This window comes from Notothenia coriiceps, unplaced genomic scaffold, assembly GCF_000735185.1.
Source record: "Notothenia coriiceps isolate Sejong01 unplaced genomic scaffold, NC01 NC01_scaffold00037246, whole genome shotgun sequence".
In the NCBI taxonomy this organism is placed as follows: domain Eukaryota; kingdom Metazoa; phylum Chordata; class Actinopteri; order Perciformes; family Nototheniidae; genus Notothenia; species Notothenia coriiceps.
Genome location: NW_011369947.1, coordinates 20,175,408 through 20,193,499, shown reverse-complemented (window position 1 = coordinate 20,193,499; position 18,092 = coordinate 20,175,408). Strand labels below are relative to the sequence as shown.

The 18,092-nt window shown below is 39.9% G+C and overlaps 2 protein-coding genes across 5 annotated transcripts in view; one reads left to right on the top strand and one right to left on the bottom strand.

Annotated features, from left to right (window-relative positions):
• Positions 1-18,092, bottom strand: part of gtpbp3 (GTP binding protein 3, mitochondrial) — a 633,967-nt gene that overhangs the window by 534,207 nt on the left and 81,668 nt on the right. The window lies entirely within an intron of this gene.
• ssr1 (signal sequence receptor, alpha) lies at positions 4,239-11,892 on the top strand. 2 transcript variants are annotated; one of them, XM_010795187.1, is made up of 10 exons: positions 4,239-4,405; positions 5,828-5,979; positions 6,413-6,509; positions 6,594-6,697; positions 6,835-6,993; positions 8,210-8,286; positions 8,397-8,475; positions 8,881-8,974; positions 9,553-9,567; positions 10,099-11,892. In XM_010795187.1, the coding sequence occupies exons 1-10, from the start codon at positions 4,336-4,338 to the stop codon at positions 10,164-10,166; spliced, it is 915 nt and encodes a 304-aa protein (XP_010793489.1). In that variant the 5' UTR covers positions 4,239-4,335; the 3' UTR covers positions 10,167-11,892. The 2 variants fall into 2 exon arrangements, with proteins under 2 accessions (XP_010793489.1, XP_010793490.1); XM_010795188.1 differs by lacking the exon at positions 9,553-9,567 and having other exon boundaries at positions 4,240-4,405.

Sequence of the window (18,092 nt, the reverse complement as noted above, 5' to 3'; positions counted from 1 at the left end):
GCGGTGACGTGGGTCGGGTCGGGTGCATTTGACAGTTGCCCCCCTCGGAGCGACGCCCCCTTTTACCACCTGGATCAACAGGCATTAGCCCCTCACCCTCTATTTATTATTATTATTATATTAGAGAACGGTAAAATAGTAATTAAAAGGGTTGTAACAACCATTTTTTTTTGTGTGCAAATTAGGGTACATTAGGTGACAAAGTAATGATAAATTCCCATGTAAATAGTAAGATCTTCTCGTAAAAGATCTCGTTTCAGCTCCCAATTCAAGTCCAATTCTGGATTCAATTCGTTCCAGCTAGTGTTTAACACCCCTTTGTCTAAAACTGTGTTGTGGCCTTAAAACGAAAAATATTTTATACTTTAAAGTAACAAATAAGAAAAGACCGAACTAGAATTAGAAATTATCTACTAATTAACTAAGTTAAGAGTATTTACAGTTCGCAATTTTAGCGACTTATTATATAACATACATATACCTCAATAACAACTACGGACTGTAATGCGTAAGGGTGATTTATTGGTCATATCGAAGGACAAATCAGGTCAACATCGTAGCATGGTGCACCTTATGTATCCGATAGTAGGAAGAAGAACTCGTAGAAATTCAGACGGTCGTACTTTCGTTTCAAGCCTACGTTAGAAGACAGCCCAATGGCACCCAGGCATCCTCATCGAAAATAAAGCTAGGACCATAAAGACGTCAACCATATTATACAAGAGTTAAGATAGGCATAGTACTAGCATCAAAATTGAACACTACTGGTGATTAGTTACGGTTTTGGTAATACAACTAAAGAGTCTTACAGGTCAAAAGGTGACTAGCATAGCTCAACCTGATCGGACATTTTAATATAACGTCAAATCAGAAATAATGATTATTATATAAGTATGAGAGGTCGAAAAGTCGACTTGCTATTTGGATACCGTCGCACTGCAAAATAGGTCTACGCTTACGTAAGTGGTGGATACTTGGTGCTGGTATGACCGAGACTGTCACGCCCATGACATCCAATATAAAGAAACACACAATATTTGGTCTCTGCACATAGTTACAGAATTAAGACTTTAGAGGTCCTGCTTGTGTGGAGCAGAGCACGTCTCCGAATTTGAGCAGGGTGTATTGACCAAAGACACTTCAATGGAAGTGCACAGTGAGACATAACGAGATATCGTCTTATCTGATGACAAACTGTGTCACACACGCCAAACTCAGGTGAAGACACGTGTCTTCTCAATGAGCCCAGCTATAGAGACACGAAGATTAATAATGCAGTACCCGCGAGTATTACCGGATAGAGAAGTAGATATTGTGATGGTCCGCCTTGTAGTCTATACGTTTTAGTCCTATATACAAACTTCTAATTCGACTCTTGATAAGATTCGGATTAGGTTTGCGCATTAAAGATTGCAGCTGACGGTTAGTCAGGGAGGAAGGAAACCAACGAAGTAAGGGTTTACTTAAGTGAAAATAGCGGAGAGACTTAATGGAGAAAGGAGAATAAGAGATGTGACCAGAGAATATCTAGTTATCACGCTCGAACCGTCATCAAACAAATATATTAGAATGTACACTGAGAAAGAGAGTAAAGTAAGTCTAGGATATTTTATCTTTAGACCACATATTTTCATTAATATACAAATAAATATTTGGGGTTAATTTTGTTTGCTTAGCTACACAATGAGTCAAAAGCACATTTATGAACATACTTGAATTACACGACCGAGAATTTAGGAAGTAAGAAATTAACGTTATGTCTATAACAATACATAAAAAAATAAAACTTTTCTCCCTCCTATCACGAAAAAACCCCCCTTGACGAGGTTATTGTGAACCATTGAATACACTTACAATCATAGGGGACAAACGAGGGACGAAGGAAGGACACACATGATGAGAGTAGAATTAAAGAAGACCGTAGAATTTCAGGACTCAGTTTCAGCTATACTCCAACAAAGTTCCAGTAATCTTTTCAATAATCTACGAAGGCTTAGAAGTATAAAGACAAAGCGAGTACGTAGCTAGGCGAGAATGTCATGCAGGGAAGCATCATTATCTAACTGTAGCTGACAACCCTGACTAGTCTAAATTTATAGAAAGAAAGAAGAGAGAAAGATACGGTTTGGTGTCCGCAAACATAAAGAGTCAATGTGTACCTGTACTTCAACGTGAAAGAGAGAAACAGGTAGTAAAAGGAAAGGAGGAAGTGTCCTTGTAAAGGTCCCCTCTGGTCTTCAGACACTACAAGACGCTATAAATTGACAAATTCCAAAGTATGTATGCAAACATATACTCTGTACTCATAAACAAATGAAGACAATACATACTATACAAACTAACTAGAAAACCACATACAAATCGATTTCCGACGGTGACATAAGTCGATACAATCCACCCGTCATTGTTTCGATTGTAACAACCAGTAAAAATTCACACATCCTCCTCCAGAGATATTTAATCACATAATCATCGAATTATCTAACTGATGACGTTAGTCATCACCTAATACCACCGTGCAACATCATTTTAAGTCTGATGCACAACTGACATACAGATAAGACCACCACAATATATACAACCAAGACATTGAAGTACTCCATTTGACCTGATTTTTGCACAACCTTTATATCCGAACAAGATTACAACAACAGACGTTTAACATATAAAGCGACTTACATGTCATGACTAACCGAATTCGCACAACTATAATTCGACTTTATTAAGGTCGAAAAGTTTTAGGTGAATTTGCAGACTATACACTACAATTCCAAAACATCAACATTTGTGTCAAGATGCACGATTTGCGCGCTCTCTTGTCAGGGTCCTACACTACCAATGCGCGCTGCCACTCCCCCACACACACACTACATCAAGAGGTACAAACACTCCGCTTAGGTGCATCAACGTCGCGTACCGGTTGATACGGTCACGGCGACGTGTACGGCAGTAGTCGGGCAGCTCAAGACAAATGCTACGCAAGTGCTCATACACGAGGCACGGACTTTCCTTCGAGTCCAGAACAGACTCGGCGCATCAGCATTCGCCGCAAGGCAGACCTACATACACGCGGAGAGACGACAAACTTCATACATTCCTAGTCGAGTTTAATTTAGTGTTTAGTTTTGATTTTATCTTTTACGGGGTAAGTCTTCCTCTACGTTACCATCAGTAATTGAGAGCGCGGTTTTCGAGACCAATTAGCTAACAGGAGAGGTCACAGTGTGTGACTGGATGAGAGGTCACATCACACAATGTCTCTCCCGATGGACTTTACCTTGCATGGTAACACCGACTGACGCCCCCCCTCCACTGCCTACCGACTGCCCCCTGTACGACAGACTACGTACATGGCACTTTGACGACCGACAGACGACAACGACGACGACGACGACAACACCCAGAACCGTGCCCACACCGACTGGCCCCGGACGAATCCCGATGGGCCGGTACCGAAGTGGGCCGGTCGGATAAGTCACTAGCACATCCCCCACTCCCCCCGTTGACAATTTACTAGTGGTACCGAAGTGGGCCGGTCGAGAGTCCCGGGCTGATTTTTAGTCCCAGTCCACCACTGGCTACATGACCGTATGATCGCCCATATTGACGCACCTAATTCCTAAACTTCTAACAGATACAAAATAAACCGATCCTTCAGCCTCATATGAGCTCTCAGACACGTTCAAAATTAAACTGTCATCGCTGTATGAGCTTGCTGCTGTGTGCCCCATCGTGCGTTTACATGCAGATGCTGGGATCCTGAACGGTGCAGCTGGAGCGCTGTGCCCGCAATGACGTCACACATAATTTGGCGGGATTTGAAGAATCCCCGAGAAGATCTAGAAAATTGTCAACATTGAAGGGCAGATTAATGGTTATCAAAGTACAAATATCCAAAATCAGTTCAGTAACGGTTTTCAAGGGGACAATATTTACTCAAATTGATGGGTTTGGATGATGGGGGAAACTCGTGTCACAGGCTCTTTAAGTTATTAAGTCCTAAAAATATCCTCAAATTGGAGAAGCTGGATGCAAAAAGTAATGATATTTTCAAAATAGCAATCCAAATATTCTGAACAATCAATATATTTTACTTTAGATAATTTAAGTAGTCTACAGTTTGCTTGTATGGGAGTATTTTCACAGTGAACAGTACTTTTACTTTTGGAGTGCATCGCTGCGGGCACTATTTTAAAGAGGTAGCCCAATCCACCACAACACTAGAGGCCGGTATCTATTGCGCTTTCGTCATAGTTAACGGAAGTGGCTCGCCTCTCGTACAGCCAGGCTATCTGACTGACACTGAATGAAAAACGCACTGATTTCGTCTCCAGAATGATGACATTTTTACCCAAACTGCTGCTGCTGGCGCTGATAGCGTTCCCAGCGACACTCCTCATCAAAGGTAATTCTTTAATATGGCTTCTTACAGTGGTCGAGGCAAAAAGGTTGAATGAGCTTGTGAGCGTTACACGCTAGTATTAGCTGCTAAGCTAACTAGCCGCTAAGGGGGAGGCCATTCTCCATTTGACATGTGCTAGCTGAAGAGTAAATATGGGTATACAAATGAAATGCTTAATTGTTCTTTGTGGAAATTGATGAAGTATTAACGTGTAGTTTCTGTTTTTGTGAAAGCGTAATTGTCACCATTTATGGTCCCTTTAAGTTTGCTACATGCATTTATATGCTACTGCTTACACTGACGTGTCCTTACTATCTGCTTGTTAGCTGGTAGCCGGGATGCTAAGTACCTTGGTTAGCTGTCACTGTCGCTTCCTAGACATATTACACGTTAAACAAATATTGTATCAAGTCTAAACTCTTGACTCTATGTCTCTATTAGTGTTAGTTTTCAATACACATCTATACAAGTTGTATTCAACTGGCTTGTTTCACATGTTGTCAGGCTAGCTAGCTTAGCTTTAACAGCTAACATTTGCGGCTGTGGTTTAGTAGGCTGGTATTTTTAAGGACCCCTGACCAGAGGTATGGAACTAAATACATTCGATCAAGTTAGGTTCTTAAGAATACGTATGAATATGATGTGTTTGTCCTATCAGTATTTTAAAATATGCAGCTGTATACCTATTTATTAACAAAATCTCAGATGTAAATACTGTGAAATGTTCCCCTTCACTACAATTGTCTTGGAACGTATTCGATTTAGTGAAGTGTATTTAATAAAAACTCCTACTGGCACACCTCATCATAAAAAACCTGCAGGTCTACATTCGTTGTAAATGTAAGCAGTATTTATAGCATTAACATGGAGGTGTGGCTATAGATATCAGCTGTATATTAGCCTGAAGCAAACTGCTAAACTATAACATACATAGGATTTTATTTACAATATTTTATTAAACCAGTTGAACATCGTTGAATGAAAAGAAAAACATATATATTAATGGTTGCCTTTTTTAAAGTGCATTCTCTACTTATTTACAAAAAAAACGTTTGTCCAGGTTTGGCTATATCACAAATAGACATGATGACTATTTAATAAAACTCAATGTATTGTGCAGCTCCAGTCTTTGTCCCTGTAATTAGTAGACCTTACCCTCGAAACAATTTCTATAAACTCCCAACCCAACATCCTTTTTCATGTGGAAACGTTTTGATCCACAGAAGGAAAATTACAGTCTTGCAGACTTTTTTTGGGACAATGTCATGCCAGTGGCTGGTTGAGAGGACTAAGTGTGCTTTTGGATTCCCAGATTTTTCTAGCAGCCACTTGTCACAAAAGATAATAAAACAATTTGTTTTCCCCCCAAATCTCCCATTGTGTAATGTCTATCAAATGACATAACAAACAATATATTTTTTAAAGGGCCGATGGTGAGTGCCCAGGATCTGACGGAGGACGAGGAGGCGGAGGCTGAAGCTGAGACTGAAACTGTGGACGTGGATGAAGACGTTGTGGACGATGCAACGGATGAAGACGACGAGGCGGAAGTGGAAGACGATGAAAACGTGGAACTAGTGAGTTCTAATCAGGCGTCATCTTTAGTTCTAGGAAATTAAGAGGATCATAATTATGATGGGTGATTTCAGCTCTTTTCTGTCATTTATTACTTAATAGTTCAGTAAAATATTCTTAAAAGATCAACTGGTAGAGAAAGTACTTGTGGCTGTATTTTGCTCGTAAATGATTAAATCAAATATTCTTAACACATTAATCAATTGTGAAAGTAATTGCTACACATTTTCTTATTAATCTCCTGACGGCGCTTAAGTTATATCACAACAAATATAGCTTTCTTTTGCATTATTTAGAGAAGTCCAAAGCAAATGCTTCTTATAGGATATGAAAACAATCCGAACGAGTAAAGATTTAACCTCTGATTTTAATATACAACACAAAGATTAAGCTCCTATTGATAATTATTGAAACCAAACCTGTGTGTCTGTGTAGACGGAAGAAAAAGAAGATGAAGAGGAGGAGGCGTTGGTTGGAGAGGTGAAAGCTTCTCCTAACGCCGACACCACCATCTTGTTCGTCAAAGGAGACGGTAACTTTCTATGACATCTTCAAAATTAAAAGATTACATTTTTAAGTCAAGCAACAGCAGAATGAACTTGTCTTTTCTCTGCAGATTTCCCTGCCAACGACATCGTAAAGTTCCTGCTCGGCTTCAGCAACAAGGGATCAGAAAACTTCATCGTGGAGTCTCTGGATGCCTCCTTCAGATACCCTCAGGTACAAAAAAACCCGAAATACTTACCGCAAGATAGCACAAACTTAAAGATACAAATGATACAGAAATAAATACACAAGAAAAGAATTGTAGCATTGAAAGGAAGAATTATTTCTAACTTCCTGTGTTTTTCTTTCAGGATTACCAGTTCTACATCCAGAACTTCACAGCGCTGCAGCTCGGCATTGAAGTCCCCGGGGGTCGGCAGGCCACCTTCGAGTACTCCTTCATCCCCGCAGAGCCCATGGGGGGGCGGCCGTTTGGACTCGTCATCAACCTCAACTACAAGGACGGCAACGTAAGGAGAGAAAGACATCAAATACTAGATTCTTGCCAATATTGGGCAATTGTAGGTCCCTGACATATGTTAGTCTTTCTTCATAGTCTGCGGAGGTAGACAATTACACAACACCATGACACACTTAGTATCCTGTTTCCTTTCTCACCAGTTCCTCTACTTGTGATTAGATATGTGTGTATTTTATAAGTTAGATCCTTAAAGTCTGAGATTTGGATCAAACTGCAGATTGTGTTCAAGCTAACCTGATGACCATCAGGGGTTCTGCTAGGATTTTCTCTTGCCGGTTAAGTGTCCGGAAATCATTTATTTTACCGGACAAATTTGAAACTTACCGGTCATGTTTCAATACTAATAATAATAATTAGAATTGTGTAGCAGAGTTTCCGTCAGCAGGTAATTACCGGACTATGACCGGATATGCTGATGTTTAAAACTCAGTTAATGGGCTCAGTTTTATATTGCTTCAGTTTATAATCGTAACAGATCGAAAAGTTCAGATTCATTTTTCAATAAATGATTCCACAAACAACATAATTTTTACATTCAAACAAACTACTTGTAGTAGATGAAGTACATTATTCAAAAGTTTACATTAACTTTGGATAATAACACGGGAGAAACGGAGCCTCTCTTTTCCTCCCTCCCTCTCTCTCTCTCTCTCTCTCTCTCTCCTGACAGCCGGTCAGTTTCTCATGCAGCTCTCTAAACAGTGGGCGGGGCTTCAGGTGATCATGCAGAGCTGCGTGTCTCCGTCAGACGCAGCAGCTGATCTGATCTCTCTCTCGAGTCCGGTTATACTTCTCTCTCGTTTATGTCCATATCGATCAGATCCAGCTCTCCTGATGGGCCTTTATAGAGAGCCCCGATCAAACTATTAAGAGTGAATATCGGCCGTTTATGATCGGCGGCCAATCGATCGGAGCATCCCTAATTATTACGGGACATTTTGACCAGCAGGGTTTGAATTTACCGGGTTTTTCTAAATGTTACCAGCTAAAAACCGGTAATTACCGGCTAACGGAAACCCTGGTGTTCATATAGTGAAAGATGAGGGTAAGAAAGTCTGGGCTGACTAATGATTTAAAAAAGGAAAAGTAATTTGTATCTTTCTTTTTCTTATCTCCAACCTCTGACCTTTTTCTCTTTTTCATTATCATCTTCATCTCTGATGTTGCTTTCTCTAAACCTCTCTTTCCTCTCCTCCTCTCTGTAGGGAAACATTTTCCAGGACGCAGTGTTCAACCAGACCGTGACCATCACAGAGAGAGAGGACGGAATAGACGGAGAGACGTGAGTTTTTTTTCTTCATGCTGCTTTGAAGTCTCCTCTTTTACTTCCACTGTTCTTCATTGATCCTTGAATCTGTTCTGACCCTCTTGAATACGTCTTTCCTCTCCCAGGATCTTCTTGTACGTCTTCCTGTCCGGCCTCGGGCTGCTGGTCGTTGTCGGCCTTCACCAGCTGATGGAGTCCAGGAAGGTACGGATGAAAACAAAAACAAATATTACAACATCAGTATCTGGGGCAAAATGGAAAATTACACTCAAGAAAACAAAAAAAAGGAAGCCAATTATTTATAAATTGAGGGAAAATAACCCTTTTCGTTCAAGTCATTTATATAAGAAAAATGATACAAATTCACCTTTTGAAACTTGGGAATATGCTTAATTGCAAACTAAATATACATGTGGTGATGTTTAGTGGGCTTTTCCACTACTTTTTACATTTTATAGGCTAAAAGAAAATCACTTGCAGCCCTCACAATATGTGAACGGTATTCAGATGAGTGACATGCAAGCATACAAATAATTGTTGTAATATTTATGATTTTACTGCAGCTTGTTTTTTGACGTTTTATCAATCTGTGTGTGTTGTGGTGTGCAGAGGCGGCGTCCGGCTGCAAAGGTGGAGATGGGAACATCCAGCCACAACGACGTGGACCTGAGCTGGATCCCTCAGGAAACACTCAACCAGATCAGTAGGTCACTCACACACACACACACACACACACACACACACACACACTTGCGTCTGACCCTTAATGGCCTCGAAGCCAGCGTTCCCACGGCCGTAAACCATTTCGTGACAGAGAGTTGAACTTTATCAAGATAGGTGAAGCCTCCCATTCCTTAAGAGAGATAACAGAGCCAGGGTTGGTCGTAAACGTCAACACACAGAAAAGGTTAAATATCTACCCTCAAACTGTTCACATTTGAATAATGACAATACTAAAATGTTAGTGCAAAGATAAGCTATTCACATCATGGTAACAATCATATGATAATAATAATAATAGTAGTGGAACAATAAGCTTAAAACATGATGACACTGACATTTCAAAATGTTGTTCAAGTGAAAAATACATGTCTTGGTGTTTCTCTCTCCTTAAATAGCAAGTGGTGGGTATTGATGTTTGTTTCCTCGGTGATCAGCTGATGTGTGTCTCTGCTCTCTTCCTGCTTCAACTGTTTGACCTTTGACCTCCACTGTGCATGAGGGTCACTCACTCTTCTGTCTTTTCTCCTTTTCCTTGCTCATGTCTTCCTGCGTCTTCAGTGCAGAGTCGCAGAGGTGAGGTCTGCTGTGTGTGTGTGTGAGTGTGTGTGAGAGAGAACTCATTTCACTAACATGCAAATCAGTGCTGATGCCTGAGTGGTATAATTCCTTTTTGCAAATAAGCTTCCTCTCTTTACAAATGCTCTGATTTATAAATGTTGTTCAACAGCAATCACGAACATTTCCTCTTCTCCCAATGAACCAACAATATTAAAAATGTATTTCAGTTGTTTTAGGATATGAAATCTCTCCAGTAGTGGCTTGTAGGATTTAGAAAATGTTGGCTAGTAAGAATACATATTGAGCTGTTTTTGATCAAAAGCCATCGGAGCAACTCTACCTTTTAGATTCCCTATTTTGCTTTCCTTATTCACTTAATTAAAATTGTGTAAGAGAAAGGTAACGTGATAAGACATTTAAAGTTTAATTTGAAAACCTCTAAAACGTGAATGTAAAAATGTACCTTTTTGTTTCACTTGACTATAAATGAAATGTGTTTGTTGTATTTTTTAATCCATCACTCACATGTTTCTCCTTCCTCTCCAGACAAAGCGTCTCCAAAAAGATCTCCTCGCAAAAGAAATCAGAAACGCTCAGCCGGCTCCGACGAGTGACGGCGCCCGACACCGCGGGACTAACCTTCATCATCCCGCCTTAGAAGAGCAGCAGCAGCAGCAGCAGGAGGAGGAAGAGGAGGAGGAGGAAGAAGAGGAGGGATGAGAGCGCACTCTGCCCTCTCTACTGAGGAACTTTGACCAGTGCCAAGCACAGCGATGACTGGCTCTTTACTTAGCTTAAGAACTGTACAACACACACACACACACACACACACACACACACACACACACTCTCTCTCTTTCATGAGGCTGTCAGAGGGAGTGCAGAGGATCCTGAACCAGGTGTGTTGGGTTTTAAGGGGAAGACATTTCTCTTACGGTTGTTGGTTTTTCTTTAAGATTATATTTGTTGTTAAAGCCTCAGTATGACTGCTGATGTCATCATTGTGAGACCGTTTGATTGTTTTTTTCCTCCTTTTCTGATATCAGGCTGGATCTTTGATTCAATGAAGCAATTAACCAACTGAGATAATGAAGTCATAAGTTGATTCACCTTAAAGAGAAAAGCCTGAATATCTTCTAGTCTCTGAACTGTCACCCTTTTCCTTGTTTATTTCTCTTTCTGTCGGTAAACTGAGTATCTTTGGCTTCAGGACTGTCGTTCAGGCAAAATATGTTATCAAGTCTTCTTGTGACAGACATCAGTAACTATTTGAGAGAACATGATTAAGTATTTTGCGTATGAATTTAGAAATGGCACCAGGATCACGGTAACACATGCCGTTTTTGTTTTTGGATTGATTTGTTCTGTTGTTTGAGTTGATTTGTTGTTTCACTGCACAGATTCTGGTGTTGGCGGTCACACATTCGCATAACAACGATGTTTTTTTTTCTTTCAAAATGTCAGAAGGACTGAGTCACTATTTTTGCAAGTACAACATCTCATAGAGTTCATGTTATACCCTGGGCGTGACATGACGGCAAAACAAAAGTGAAAAATACAAGAACATCTGAATGTGTGACATTGTTGGTTTCTGCTGACATGTTCTCATTTTAAAACCTTTGAACATCACATCTAACAAAATGGAAAGTACAGCTGAAATATTAAACAATAACTTAAAACATACATTTTTAATTAATTTGTTTATCGATTAAGTATTTCAGCCAACAACGTGAAGAATACCCTGGTTCCCACTTCCTCAATGTGAATAAATAACTTGAAGTGAGTGGAGCGAGGTGCCCTTTAACCCGACACACTGAGGTCTATTCATGTGAACACACACACACACACGCGCTTTGGGTTATGAACATCTTAAAGAGTTAGTCTAGCCCTGGACGTGTGCCCGTTTTCTACTCCTGTCTGTTAATCAATCAGAACAATAACTTCCCACTTACTGAATTGAAATCTTTGTTTTTTGTGTTATGTTTTCTTTTGAATTGTAAAATGTCTCCCTGGCTGAAGCACTGGTGTAAATACTGGCTGATGATGAGCAGAAATTACTGAGCTAATTTATTAGAGTGACAGATTGGGTTTGTGCACTGTTTTTTTTATTTTGTTTTACCACTAGCGGGCAACACAGACTTTGGTTTACACTTCCTGTTGTGCAGAGTTTGGATATAAATGATCGCACACACACACACCGCAGGAAGTCTGGTCCAGTCTGAGCGGATGTAGGGGTTATTTTGTTCTTTTTCTAAAATAACGGGGCTGTCATTCATAGATGCAAGCGTCTTTTATTTGCTTTTAAATGTGCAGGAAATAAACTTGATGATTTGCATTATTCTCCAGGCCTCATTATTTTCTTAAGTTTGATAACATTTTTAATTAACTCGTAACTGATTTTAAAAGTGTTAATATTTGCTGTAAAAATATATCCATGTAAGGTGCATCAAAGCTAAAAAGACTATTAATTAATTTACTGAAAAAATACATTTCTTCTCTCACTTTTCAAGCAAAAATGTAAAACATTCAAGCCTCTTAATGTTTTATAGTCCACTTTTCTTTGTCTAGTTTAAAATTGTTATTTAATGTTGGATTTTGAGTTGTAAGTCAGAAATTTGGAGGAGCGGATTTTGAAGTAAAAGAAGCATTAGTTGAGTTATATTTAGCAAAATAAATCAATTAAATAAAAGTACTTGATCGTAATCTCTGACCTTTAACGACCTTTTAGTTTGTTTTCTTTAAAGATATACAAATCTTTCTTGGCCATCTGTTTATGCTGCCATTGTTGTGTCTTACCTGTCAAATATAACGCCAGGGTGTCCGCGGAGTCTTAAAAAGTATTACAAGTTGATAAATCAATTTAGCGAAAATGAAGGCTATTACAAAGTTTTAAACGGCATTTTACAAGGTACATGTTGTAGCTTTTTTTCAATAAGTATATCAATTGTCCAAAGAGGTTGTATTCTAAAGTTTACCTAAATGTAATCATTAAGTAGTCTGTGTAGTTTATTTATGGCATCCCGTTGGATTTGACGTCATCTCTGGGGCCTCATTTATAAAGGGATATACGCTCAAAAAATGGCGTACGCCAGTTTCTACGCAATGTTTGCGATTTATAAAATACTAACTTGACGGGAAAATGTGCGGTCCTCTACGCAAACTCTAACCCATGCGTACGCACTAAGCACAAAAACGGGAGAGACGAGAAACTGCGACACCGTTGGCAGAAGGAAGAATGGAGAGAAATATGTGGAAACAATACCATAAATAAAATGTTACCTCTCATTTATCATATATGAAGAATTCATTTTCACAAATTGATTAAAGCCAAGGTCCCATGTCATGGCCATTTCCACTGATCATAATTCCATTGTTGAGGTCTACTAGAATAGATTTATATTGTGCAATTTTCCAAAATCACTATTGTAGCTAATTTCCAAAATCACTTTGGTTTCTCATACAGGATCTCTGTAAACTACGTGGCCGTTTCTCAATCGCGAGGAAACTGGCTTCCAAGCCAATATTTAAAGGATACTACGTCATCGAGTGTTCCACTGTTCCAATCTCCAGCATACTTGGAATTCCACCGAGGCCACGTCCTTGGTTTGGGGGTAATTTCGAGGCTGCACATGGGTAGACTTCGCGTCCTTCAAATCCCCACAATGCTTTGTTTACACAGACTTTTTTAGCAGTTCTGTCGTAATCTCCTGCGATCTTCTTCATAAAGTCAGTCAAAATGAATGAATGAATGGGCGTTTCTTTGACTATTTATAGGCAAATATGGGCGTTACGTGAAGCCCGCAAAAGTTGCACCGCATTTCGAGTCGATTGTGATTTATAAAGGGAAACCGGCATAGGAAGTGCCGTACGCACTTTCCTCGTCGGTTCGCAATGTTTAGTGAATCGGAAAATGTCGGAACATTTTTGTACCTATTTTTTGGATTTCTATTACGTAAGCAACCTTACGGTGGCCCTGAAGTGCAAGACACCACAGCATTTCACAAAACACCACAGCATTTCAGAAAACACAACAGCATTTCACAAAACACAACAGCATTTCAGAAAATGCCGCAGCATTTCAGGAAACACCACAGCATTTCACATTGGACGGAAAGGGTATTCCTTTAGGGAGAACACTTCTTGTTTGTGATTGGACAGAGCCAGCCAGAGAAACACTGCTGTGATTGGTTGTTTTTGCTGCCAGTCAAGAAATGACGCTTCGTGATTGGTCAACGCCCGACAGCGCAATATGTCCNAAGTTAAATGCATCAATCTGGTGCACTTTGAGAGCAAAATGAAGAGATATATGGATACCTCTCAACATCCATAATGAAACAACTGTAAACAGATTTACTTTTTCTTTATGGATATAAAAGAAAGTAAAGCTTGACTCCTACTGGCTGGTTAAATGACTCCTCGTCCCTGAGGCCACTACCAGTTTTTTGTGCCATTTTGCTGGATTTATTTGTCAATAGCGTTGCTGCACAAAGTGATAGCCCTCTAGTTTAAATCTACTACCCAAAAAGAAACATATGGAGATGGGTTACTATTTAAAAAAAATTGCAAATCTATTTGGGAACAGTGGGGCCGGGCCTCAAATCCTATAGGGGGGTCCGGGGGCATGCTCCCCCGGTAAGATTTTTTTTTAAATGTTGGACTTAAATGCATCAATCTGGTGCATTTTGAGAGGGAAATAAAGAGACTACACCCATATCAAACAAAAATGTATACATTTAAATAATCATAAAATCATAAGTACATGGCCATAACCAATAACATACAATATCCAATATGAAAAAACATTGAAACTTGTTTATTTATTTGTTTTTGGTTCATTTATAGTTGTGAGTGTGTCTGGGCTCCTGAATCGGCCTCTCCTGTCTCCCTCCTCTCCCCCCTGCTCCTCTTTGAGGCAACAGCAAAGACTAGTTTTAGCTCTCAACAAGTTTATCTTACCTTTTTTCACCTAGTTAACATTTTGTTTGTATTATTCATGCATATTTTACTAATCACTACCCCCTCAAATGGAAATATGTGTTTACATAAATGGTGACCGAACCGTTTGAGACCCACTGAGATAACTTAAACTAAGTTAACTATCTAAAGACTCAGAGAGTAATTTACCTCACCAGAGCTGTAGTTATCAGCCTCTCAGTCTGACAGCAAAGGACTATCCCTCCACCTTGTTGTTGAAACAGCTCCTTATATCCGTTAGCGCAGCTAGCTAGCACCAGATGCTAACAACAATACACGTAACCGGTGCGCGCGCTTTCTCGCTCGCTCGCGCCACACATACACCAACACACACCCTCCCGAGCTTGAATGACACAGAGACCAATGGAGGGCATTAGTATGATCTGTATGAAAGTGGCAATGTTGGCAGGCCACGTCATGTAGACAGCCAGTCACCCTCTGTGAGGCAGAGTCAGACCCACATTTGCGCTGCGTTGCGTTTACAATATACGTATATTGCCGGCGGCTGAGTACCGGCATTTTACTGAGTACCGGCACCTTGCCGATACTCAGTAAGAAGTGCCGGTACCACATGGGTAAAAATCAGAAGTGCCGGTACTGCGTACCGGTGAGTACCGCCCCAATTCAAGCACTGCCTGCCATAACTCCAAAACCCTACACTCCTTGGACATTATTTTATGCTTGAATTGTAGGAAAACCTCTCCTACGTTGAAAAATTAAAAAAATGTAAGCAAACAAATTAAAGAAAATGCCTCTTGAGGGCATGAAGTGACACAAACTTTCAACATGTCTCCATTAAGGCCCATTGTAAATTCAGCCTGATCTTTCCTCAGAGCAGCAGCTGCACACCTTTAGTAAATCTGCCAAAAAGGCCACATTATTGACCCGAAAATGCACAAAAAGCAGACTCCGACGCTCCTCAGGGTCCTTTGATCTCAAAACAGAGTGGAGGAGAGCTTGAAAGTTGCCCAAAAAAGAGAGGATGATGTCCTCTCTTAAACCTTTGATAATAGGGACTGTGGAGGGCTCAGACTCTGATTATTTTCTGTTTCTAAATTGTATTTTCTCCTATAAATTATCCTATGTGTACATTTAAATCAAATTCAATTTTGCATTTAGTAAAAAATAATAATTTTTATGCCATCTGTTAAAATTATTTGTCAGATTTAGATACTAAGCCCTTTATTCATCAGTTTATTCAAGGCAAAAATATTGAAGCAATCAGGATTTTCTTCTCTGGTCTAAAACATGTGGCTCACTATTGGACAGATACAATGTTGTAGAAAATCTGAATAATGAGGGCAAAGAGGACGAAGAAAATCTGACATGATCATCACATGTCTTCCTGACTTCATGTGGTGAAGTGTCATTATGTTCAGTAAGGAACCGTGGGTGAACCCTCCTGTACACTGAGCCCTCCAAACTGTCAGACTGTAGACCTTGGGTGGGCAAACTTTTTGGCTCGGGGGCCACTATGAGTTGTAAATTTGACAGACGGGCCGGGCCAGTAGCAGAACGGTAAAAAAATATTTAGCTGTCCACTCCTCATTATACACTCGGGACTCAATGTTGACTTTTCTTTTCTTTGGTCCACTCATTGTTACAGATGCAGGTTCAAAGGTGAATTAGGTTCAAAGGTGAATTATTGCGTCATCGTTTGCGTCATGACGTAACCGTTTACGTGCCTTCTTATGACCCACACGGCGTTTTACGGATTTTCTCCGCAACACCGCTCACAACAACATCAATATAGGACTGCGTCGGGTAGTTTTTAATTATACGAAGCCAGATTAAATTAAAGAACTGCTTCTCCAGCCTTGTACCTTTATCCAGAGTGCCGTGGTGCATTTTTTTAAATTAATGTGGTTCAGCTGCATTACTGCCTGCTGCAGTGCTGCTCGTGCACCGGAGTTTATTCTCCCGTTAACTCGCGGCAGCGGCCGCTGTAAAGTTTTCATTGTCTGACTGTCACACACAAGCAGCTGATAAATATCCCCCATCCCCATCAGTGAATGTGTTTTAGTCTGAAAGCTGTTTGGCATCACAACGCTGTTATGAATGTGGGAATTATACAGGTGATGTTAGCATAGCAAGCTCATCAAACTATCTTGACTATTTGTTGCTATCATATTGTGGAATAAGCCGTTTTCACACATATTTTACCGGCGTAGTTTTCGTTATGATTTTACTTGTGATGGCCACATGTAGCCCATGGCCCTTTCTCATTTCTCTAACTCCCCTCCTCGACTCCTATCCTCGAGACTTAGTCCCGCCCACAGGAGATGCGAGCGGAGGAGCCGAGGAGGGGAACCGAGTAGAGAAGAGGGGAAGCAGCAGGCGGTTAGAGAAATGAGAACTCCTCTCCTCTGAGCGGTCATTTTAAAGAGACGTCCATTAATGATGACAGGAGGCACAGCAGCCCTCTTATGGACAGATGTGTTCATGACGACTTATATATTTACTTTTAATTCATTCACAGTGCGGTATAATGAGACAATAACAGGCTACAGATTCGGACACACACACACACACACACACACACACACACACACACACACACACACACACACACACACACACATTTTTTAATATATACAATTTCAGAATCAAACAGAGTAGGCCTACTCTCATAATAACGTAACACAATCAGAGAGTGGATATATCCCCCCCCCTCTCTCTGGTCGCTACAATGAGGAAAATAAATTACGGGCCAAAAGTTTTTATTTACAAGTATTAAAANTATGGAAATTTCCAGTTGAGTTTCTTACCAACTCTTTTGTTTTGTCTGCACATTAGTGGCCGATTTTACGGTGAAATTGTGTCCCCATTAGAGGAGAACGTGAACATCGAGAACATAGAAGAGAACGTGAAAATAATACAGCATCAACGATGTTAACATGACGGTCACACCATTTACGAAAATACGACGAGTACGAGAAAGACGTATAGTACATAAAACAAAAAACGATCACAAACATTTTACATTAAAAGAATTTACAAAATACACTCCCTGACGCCTACCTTTAACGAGTTTCGATTTAGACCGTGACCAAATGCGAACTATGTAAACTTACAAAATTCACAAGTAATGAACACGTACAGGAGACGGTTTATTGATAATTTAATTTTACTTTAATTTACATAGGTATATACTTGCTTAAGAATTAAAAAGTGTTTTAACTAAGTTTCGGTTTAGAATTTACTAATCGTTTACGGACGAAAACTCCTGAGGGAGTCACGTGTTTTTGTATTGAACCTATTTATTTTATTTATGCCTTGTACAATAACTAGTGGGGAGCTATACAAGAGAACAATTCTTTACATAAGAGTATTCTAACTACGACCCATTTGTGTCTTACCTCATATTAAATGAAATTTTGACTGTGGCAAAACCGTAAAAAGATATCAAACATCTCGTACTAAAATATATATGACAAGTACAAATTGTACAAAAACGGCAAACGGATGAACTATTCAGCGAGCATGTTTGTGTCCTCCATACCTTTGATTCTTTGGTATTAAGCACCATTTAACATGTCGAATTATATTGTGTGGGTCACAAACCC